General features: G+C 39.1%; 1 protein-coding gene across 2 annotated transcripts in view; it reads right to left on the bottom strand.

Annotated features, from left to right (window-relative positions):
• sm (heterogeneous nuclear ribonucleoprotein L) overlaps nt 1-9,678 on the bottom strand; it is a 164,733-nt gene that overhangs the window by 12,609 nt on the left and 142,446 nt on the right. For both annotated transcript variants that reach the window (XM_033332775.2, XM_033332783.2), the window contains exons 7-10: nt 3,986-4,078; nt 1,930-2,228; nt 1,330-1,553; nt 275-534 (exon numbers count right to left, since the gene is read on the bottom strand). In XM_033332775.2, coding sequence (XP_033188666.1) covers nt 275-534; nt 1,330-1,553; nt 1,930-2,228; nt 3,986-4,078 — 876 coding nt within the window. The remainder of the gene's footprint in view (nt 1-274; nt 535-1,329; nt 1,554-1,929; nt 2,229-3,985; nt 4,079-9,678) is intronic.

Below are 9,678 nucleotides of genomic sequence, written 5' to 3'. Positions count from 1 at the left end.
AAGCGAACGCGTGGATTTCCTTTTTGCGGTTACAATGTTAAAGAATGGAATTTGAAAGAGAATTGCGAACGAAGCGTTGCGTTAACGCGATATTCGATCTTAATTGGTTAATATTGGTCGAACAGCGGTTGGTGATTGATCGTTTTTATTAAATTTTACGTGCGATAGGATTGGTGTTTTGTAAAAAGGAATTTAACAGGGTTTCTTCTAAAGAGAATGGAATCTAAATGGAAAAAACGTGTTCTTTTTCAAAGGTGTTCGTGTATGTACTTACTGCTGTTTTCCAGTGCTGTGTGATTGCATTCCATGATGGCAGCTACCGCGATTCCTACGCTGCTGAACTCGATAAGGCCGGACGACGATCGTTCCGATTTAAGGGGGAACAGTTTTACTGTCGTTGGAGCCTCGATACCGCGTTCCACGAACACACGATGCACGGTTTCCTCGGTTAAATCTGGGGGTGTGTTGAAAAAATGGACTATCTTCGAAGGTGGTTGTATTCTATTCTTATTGGCCATTGCTGGATTTAGGAACCTGGAATCAAAAACAAAAAGAAAAACGCACGTTTGGTTATTAATTCAACGTTACGCTCGTTGCGACGTTATATTTAATAAATTTACGAGTTCCATCAACTGCGATTAGAGCAGAGTAATTAAACATCTGTCGTACTTAAACATCGTTTGCCTGTTTATTGCAACGAACGATTATTACCCATGGAAACGACAGCATCGTGTAACACAATGGATCAGATGAATCGAAAGCAATTTCCACTAAATTCTAGTATTTTAAAGCGAGATACTCGCAATTAATATTCCCAGCGGCAGTTTTACAATCAACGAAACATGCTAGGCCCCGAAACACGTACATTTCAATATCAGCCGTCGCAATTAAGCTCTCATCGAATAAATATTAAACGTATCGGAGAAGAGGAGCTTCGAATCTCCGGAAGTAGGAGCGCCGTTAATTGCACTGCACCGCTGTTCCGTTCCATAGGAAACATGTTCGTCGCGCAAAATGCTCGCACAGTTCCTCTAACTGCTATAGAATCGAGAATCTCTCGTTAACGTTCATTCATCGTCGCGACAAGACTCTAGATCGATTCGAATCGTGGTAGGTTCTTTAGCGAATCGATGGCCACATTCGAGAAATATTTGCTCAACGGACAAACAAGTCTGTCTAGTGATTATTGCTCGAATAAAAAAGATCGAGTAATTATCGGTTGAGAAAAATCGATGAAAAGACAAAATCGAGAATAAGAGAATAGGAGATTGTGGAGAGAAGGAATTAAAGGTTTAGAATATCACAGGGGATACGATGGTTTAGCTGTACCTGTTATTCTTGCTTCCTGTGAAATCTTTGAAGCTCGCTGTCTTGTCAGGCAAAATGTAGGGGTTAGTGACGTCTGAAAGAAAAGCCTGCTTCGAGAAGCCAAGCTGCAGCCTTCCGTCTGTACCGATCGTCACGTTGTTCAGATTTTGTAAACAACGTTCCACTGCTATGTTGTCGCCCATCTGGATCATGGCACAGCCTTCTTTCGTCTTCAAGAACTTCACCTGTTACGAAATCACGAGCATATTTTTGTTCAAGCTCCCTCTGTATTTGTTGGATTATAGAATTTAAATCACCGTTATTCAAAAAATTTACTCGTTATACAGCTCTAAATATTCTACCAAAGACAAATTAACGTTAATACAAATTCTTCCCTAACAAGAAAGACGTTCCAATTCAAATCTAATTGTCCCCGATACCAACGATCAAAGAATTTATTCTAGTTGCTACCAATACGATACGAGCGACTACGAAGCATATTGCTCCACTCGCAAACCCCAAAACCGTCCCTTCTTCGATCGCTGTCAACGAACTTGAACCGATATCGTCGTCTAACGATGAAAAACAGCATGTTGGGTTAACACGAAAACCGGATCGTACCTTCGTTACGTTTCCGTAGAGGCAGAACAAGTTGAATAACTTGTCCGTGTTGACTTTGTCCGGCTGAAGTCCGTAAACCATCATGACGGAACCCTGAGTGCTCGATGGCGGCGTCTGTCCCAAGGTGGGCACGTAACCGGGCCGAGGTGGCGTAGGATGTAGAGGTTCCCGACCGCTAAAATCACTCTTAATACCGTAACGCTCAACATAGGGCTCCGGATATGTTGCTGGTCCATTGAAATTCTCCTCGTAACGATCATGACCAGCACCCGGGGGGAAAGTTACCTGTGGCGTGGATCCTACGAACAAAAGCAGCGGGGGGAAGAGGAGAGGATATTTGATTGTCCTTTGTTTCTGCACTGGATGATTTCATTTCGCGTGTATTATACGCGGTGTGTCGCGGTTCGTGTGCTCGCGCGTTCGCTCTCTCACGTGTTCCGTGTTCAACGGTACGCTAATTATGGAAATCGAGCGACTGTTGCGTCCCTATTAATCACGCGGCAAGAGGAAATATTAATCGTTCCCGTTGAATGCTCGTTTAACGCGTCGACGATCAAATGAACGAGGGAAACCGACCTTTTTACGCCGCGTTGCATCGCTTCGACTGTTTAAGCTGGTCTTCGCGGCGAGAATTTGGGACAATTTTGTTAGAATTAGGACATTCCATACGATCATAATTTGATCACCGGACTGTGGATGTTTATGCGTTTGTGGAGCTGGAAGGTGCGCAGCAAACGCGCAGAATGCATACGATATGCGAAAAGGTATAAAATATTGAAAGTATGGGAGAGAAAGGGATAAGAATACGTATGCGTGAGATTTTATTTTTTCACCTAAGAAGTTTCAGTATAGTTATACATACATGGTAAAGTCGGACGAGTACGTCCGGTTCATCTCTTTCGTTGTGTTCGTAAAATTATAGATTTACATAAACATCTGCAGTCTAGTAATTACAAAATGTGTATTATTATAGAATACTGTAGAAATATAATTATATATACTGGTCAAAACAATTAGAGAGTCGCTGTTATAAACAATCAAATAAGAACAAAGATAGACTCACATACTATTCGCATGATATTTTAATAAAAGCTAACTTTAATACGATCATCGAAGGAAAAACATAAAATCAAAGTTCTCCACTTATTTTGAACAGTATGGTTCGACGTCGAATTTCATATCACATTTACTCGAGGTTTCGCTCGAACATTTCGATTCGATTTTAAACATGATTCGATAGGCGAGCAATGTGAGTAGGGTAGTCGATTTTCGCTGGTAGATTTAGAGCCATTGAACACGAGGCTCCTTCGTTATCGAAAGTTCTCGTATTGGCCGCCATTCTTCCAGCGAACTTCGCGATTCCTGAGATTGGGTTTCGTTCGCGGTTATGATTCCTTTGGTTTGATCGCGACATAACTCGGCTACAACGACATCATCGATTTTCTGTCAAAATTCCTGCGGTCTCTGTTGCGAATGTCGGTAATAATTTTCGCGAAAACCGTAACGGAAACACGTCCATCTGCCATCGATGACATGAATTATGTAATTTGCACCGTTCAAGTGCATCGCACTCTCACATTTCGCTATAAAACAATCTACGCCAATGAGAAAGGAAACAAAAAAGGAATCGACGAGTTTCGTTTCAAATTGCTTTTTATCTCGTTCCTGCATCGCTGTACTTTCGATTCGCGAAAAACACAATAAAAATCGCTACAAATGATGAAACTTTGAACGCGCTCCCGTCGACCTTTGGAAAAATAACCATTACGACACATTTTTCTGGCCTAATAATTCCGATAACGAACTATTCACGAATTGCTATTCGTTGCCTAGTAAAATGAAAATTACAGTTCGAAAAGTTCTGCCAGGATTACTACTATACCAATTATACGAAGTCAGCGTTTTCGCGCGCCACCGGATGAAAAAGTATCGAACGTAGCCGGCCTCGTTCGATGGCCCATCCGTTTTCTCAATTAGTTCGCTTAATTTGACTATCAAAGAGAGAAACGAAGAGAGGGGGCGTATAGGGGGTGGGGGGAGAGTGAGGTATACTTACCGTATGGTTGGGGCGCGGCGCCGTATCTGGGTTCCGCCAAAAGGGGAGCCGGCCTTCCATTTCCTGTCGCGTCGTTTTTGTGTGCGCTCGATCCTGTAAGAAAAAAGAATTTTCAATTAGTTATACATACTCCCAATTTTTTTCCGGTCGATAAAAAGCAAAACTTTTTCTTAACCGATCGAACCGAATGGTTAGATACAGCTCGGTTCATAAATATTAGCACTGACTAAGGGTAGGGCAAATGCGACATTAAAAATGGGACTTTGTGTCTCACGTTCTGAAGTACCAATTTTGAAAAAGATCGGTGTCTCTCGCGCTCTCTACAATTTATAACACTGCGACGATTGTAGTCAGTTGGCTTGATCGCGCTTATGTCTTAAGAATATAAATATTAATTTGTAACAATTAAACTATTCATTTATATTATCCGAGTTAACAATTTACAAAATTTAAGTCATTGATTTATATCATTTAAACAATTAATTCATAACCACTTAATATTAATTTATTATTAATTGCCATTAACTAACAATAACGATACTACTAATTCATAACAGATATAACGTTGATTTACGACAACTGTATCATCAATTCGTAATAATTAAATTAATCATCTGTTTCTTTTCATCTAATATTAACTAAGTCCTTGAAATCTTTCAAACGATATTTTATTTCTATTTCATATTATTTTTCAATTTTAAACACGGGTGTAAGTTTTTATTTGATTACTTCAAATGAAATCATTGCCGATACAATGTGTAGCTATTGAGTGACTACGGATGGAATCAAACCGTGTTCGTAGATTTGAGAAAGCAAATGCAATCAAATCAACGAGATTTAGTCATCCAACCGTGCGTGCTACCATCGATAAGTCGAATGGTTTGGTACTATTGGTGATGAGTTCGCTGTTCAAATATGACTATTTGCGTTCACATACGAGTATAACTCCCACGAGTTCTACCGCACACATCACTAAATAATAATTTTCAATATACTGCTATTGAAAGACGTTTCAAAGGTATCTCTTTCTCTACCCTCATGTATAAACCCGACAGAGCCATTTTCTAATTTTATTTTTGTCTTATTGAATTTCGCTTCCTTGTCACAATTTATAGTATTCTCCGATTTCGAAAACATAATTATTAACGAAATTATTTGACAATCAAATATAACGCGTCAAATGTCCTTAACAATTTTCTACGTGCTGTATCTTATTTCCTTTGATAAATTAGATATTAATTATAATTAATAATAATAAAATATAATACTGCGCCCTAAAAATAGATGCATATTTGACGAATAGATAATACTAATTCGCACGCTATATTTCGATAATGATCTTTAATCTTGCGCGAATACATGTAGAGTGATATTCGAATCGGATATACTACAACTCTGAATATCTTCAAATGGAAAATTAAGAAATTTCGCTTAAGGTTTAAGAACCTTTTACGTGATCCATTCAATTCCTCCTCTTCAATTATGCGTTAGATTAAAACAAACAAAATCTGTTATAACGTAGAATAGATATTTTATCGATAAATAGAATTACTAATTTATGATACATAATGGGATCCGAACGTAGTCACCTCCCCCGTGGTGGATCCTGGTAATTGGTATCGTTTTCACAATATTAATATTTCGAGATACTACTGTAGATATTAAAGAACTAATAGAATATTAATTTCAATATTAGTAATAAATTATTATTCGTAATACGATGTACATATTAACATTTCCGAGTATTACTATTTCAGAAACGATATCAAGCTAAGAACTACTTTAATATAGTCCATTCCAGATGATCCAAAATTCTTTTCAGAGTTTTTTGGTTAACCAAATGGGTACATCCTAGATTTATTTAATTAATTTCAATAATCTTCGCAACGATCTGTGTAATCGTTCTGCGAGAAAAGTCGAAGTTACGTAACATATGCTTACTCTTAAATTTATAAAAATTCGTGTAATCGTTTTCTTGGAGCTGCATGACGATGATACATGATGCTTCTAAGTTTTAGGTTTAAGTCTTACTTTTAACTCTCAGCTGAGACAACCAACGTTAGTAAGACAGAGACAAACAACGTTAGTAAATTGTTTGCATCCGTCGGGAACGTCGCGTCGTGCAACGTCACAGACTAAGTCTATTATGCGCGCTTTTGTACTTTGAAGGAAAGCTTGAAAGTTACTCTATCTAATTCTTTTAAATATTAAACGTCTAAATAGATTTAACAATGTGTTTAGAGTATCAGTTTCGTTTTAATTTAAACTTTCTGATACGAAAGGCTACCAATAGGGCTGCGATATAACGCACCCTAAATTAGTATCTATCTTTAGTGTAGCTTTGCTGAGACGTAGGTTGAGTTAATTTTGGGCCTGATAGTTTGGCAGCGAGGGACAGCGATCATGCCTTAAATGTTTAAGTTGATCGGTTTGGTTTCTCAAAGGAACGATCAGTAATTCATTATATTATTCAAAGATTCTCGTAAATAATGTTCACAGTTTGTCGTCATATATCTTAGATCGTTACGTTATACAAGACACGAAATTCTAGCCAATTAATTATTTCCTCGACGATTTGGATCAACAATGATGTTCCGTACAATACCAGCAGGTGTCCTTATAATTGTGAGCTGGTCTGTACGTCTCCATTTCTTTTTTTATTTTTTGTTCTATTCTCAAAGGGTAGTGTCGCGCAACAATTGGAAAATTCATTTATTCGTGGCATCGAGGATTCCCTGGTGCATCGGTGCGATCAGATTCTCCAGCGAAATTGCACGAAATTGAATCTACGGTCGAGTCTCCTCGACCGGAACGCGGCATCGAATGAATCTTGAATAAGTTATCGAAGCTAACAGACAGACGACCCGTTTCTACGTAACGCGCCTCGGGTTAATCAATTTCCTCAGCGATTCCCTTTTGGAGATGTCAGGTCGTCAGAAATTCGCGAAACAAGGAACTAGTTGTGTAATACTGAAATCTGCCACTGTCAACTTCAGTTCCCAAGAACTCGTTGCGACCGGTTTCAAATTGGATAGTCAAAGATCCTGGAGATCCTCTCGCAGTCCCAGAGACAGGCAAGATTTTGACAGTTCCAGGGCGGCTTCTAGCAGAATTCGAACGTTACAGGAACAACAGTGGTCTCCGGGGATTAGGAAGAATCCATGGCCGCAAAGGATTAGAATGAAACTCTGATTCCTGAAGGTTAACTTTACCAAAAATTGCAAGAAACTCGTGATCCACTGTGGTTTAAAGGGAATTGTAGTCCCCGAGGACAAAGTTGCAACGGTGGTTTCTGCTGGTTAGAATGTCCCCAAAGGATTTCAATTTCCTTCATCGTGACGGAGAACGTGCTCCGTTAAATCTCAAATTTCTTGCGGCAGAGAAACCCTTCGATCGGTTAAAATCGCAGACCGATATAAAAAATAAAGAGAGCACAGATCATACGTATAAGTAATATGAACTTTATACTACAAAGATTAGCATTACACTCGTGCGACTAGATTCATTCGTATTACAAAATCAATTATTAATAAGTTGTCATTTATCTTCTTTATTCAGAGTTTCTAAGATTCCGAACAAATAAACACGAACGCTAGAATTACCAATTTTTAACAGACACCTAAATATATTTTCATAATCAATTAGCATCGAAGATTAAATATTTACAATCGTATTTCTGTTTCGTTAAAAGCAAAGATTAATATTACCACAGATACTTGTGTATTTATAGTCATTACGTCTGGTGCGGTAGTGCTAACGTTAAAAGATTACAAATATTCTCACAATTTCTTTCATTCTCCAAAATGCCGCCATTTCCGGACTCTGCCCAAGGGTAGAGCCCTCGCACGTGAACCTATCGTTTGTTTTCCCTCGATCCGTTGTCATCTGTCGTCTCCGGATACAATCTCACGGCCTCTTCGCCGAAACCAAGCGTATACAATTGGTCGGTCTATATTAAACCGCATTACGTGCACAGTTTGGACACGTGGGTGTGAGACGGGACAGCAGTGGCGATGTACACGGTGGCTGTATCGAGGGGATAGCAACGGTAGCCTGCCGTAACTTATATTGATTTCGAATATTCGATATCGTGTGCCGACACTCGACGCACCGATGCGCACCCCGTCGAGGACGATGCATCTTCATTCGGAAAAGAGACCCTCCACCGCGAGGCGTCCTGCCGCACAAATTTCACTGCGTCCCGGATGGAAAGAAGCTTCCGGCCGTTAAACCGCCATCGCACCCCGTCTTTCCTCTCAATTTTTTCTCCTCCTCTATGATTTTTTCTTCCACTAGGTGAATTTGAATTTGATATTTCGTTGATATTCGGTTCTATCGGTACGAGATGACACAGATATTGAAATAGACGTCGTTTCTATTCTACGATGTTATGCGTCTATGCATTTAGATAAAACGAGTCGGCGAATAATTGCTGTTTGCTTTGTTCATATTTTTCTATGAGTAAATTTCATTGAGATCTAACGAATGAAATAAGATTTGAATAAAGATAGAATGAAATGATATTAATGATAGTAATAGTAATTACGATACTAGTTTGTAGATAAATAAGAAAGGGAACGATGTATTAGGAAGAAGAGAAGTATCTATGTACAACAGTAAAGGAATAAAGTCTGGAGGAGGAACGGTTTGCTGTTGAATCAAAGTCACTTGACTGGCTGCTTGAAGACATCTATCTTATGTACTTGCAGATGCCAAGTAGGCATCTAAAAGATCACTGTATGGTTTATAACGTAGTTACTTATAGCGTTAACCCACCGCAGCAGACGTTTTAGTGGAATTTATGCTCGGATATACTTTTCTTCATAATTTTCTGTTCTCGCGAAATTTATATTTTTCACGCGTGTATCGTCTGCAAAACTAAAGTCTTCGTAATCCTACGTTACGATTACCTCACATTTCTACCATTTACATAGAACGCTACAGGACACAATTTAAGGAACCATACACATTGCACGTGTATCCTTCACCACCGGGAAGATTTAACTCACGTTCACCCCCAACCAAGACCTTTGCAAACTCCAAGTAGCAAGCACAGTGAATAAGCGTTCATAAATTCTGTTCTCGATAAATTCGGTCGCGATAAATTACATAACTAGTCGAGGAATTACACAACTAAACAGTCCGATTATCAACTCGAGAAAACAAACTATTACCTGCTGAGCAAATAATCGGTCGGTGACGTCAGGCTCAGGCTATTTCGAACGTTGCTCGTCCACACCGGAAGTGGTGAACGAAGTAGAAGATCGTGGAGGGCATTGATATTTAGTAGCATTAATAGGAAATCTACGTTAATATTATTCGTTCGGTAGACGAATTCGTAATTTTTCATAGAAGGTGTAAAGATAAAAACTTGCTTGTAAATAAACGATTTGATCCGATGTTTCGTTCTGATCTCCTTCGTTCGTTAATGGAATTCTATACACTAATCGTTCATAGTTTTAGATCAACATGGACGAATACACTTCAATCTATAATTTTTATGGATCACGCTCATCCATCTACATTTTACGAATCTCTGCAAGGAAACTTTCTACCGCTGGTTGATACGAATAGAGATTCTCTTCTTCATCTCCTGCATCAGAACTCATCTTCCGAACGATCGACTCTCCCGATTTAAGGATGTTATTACCTGCTGGCCCCGACGTACGTTACATGAATTCCGCGTGGCGCGA

The sequence above is a fragment of the Bombus vancouverensis genome, chromosome 7 (genome assembly GCF_051014615.1).
Source record: "Bombus vancouverensis nearcticus chromosome 7, iyBomVanc1_principal, whole genome shotgun sequence".
Lineage (NCBI taxonomy): Eukaryota > Metazoa > Arthropoda > Insecta > Hymenoptera > Apidae > Bombus > Bombus vancouverensis.
Note: the sequence above shows the minus strand (reverse complement) of the source record. Positions and strands in the feature narration are given on the sequence as shown.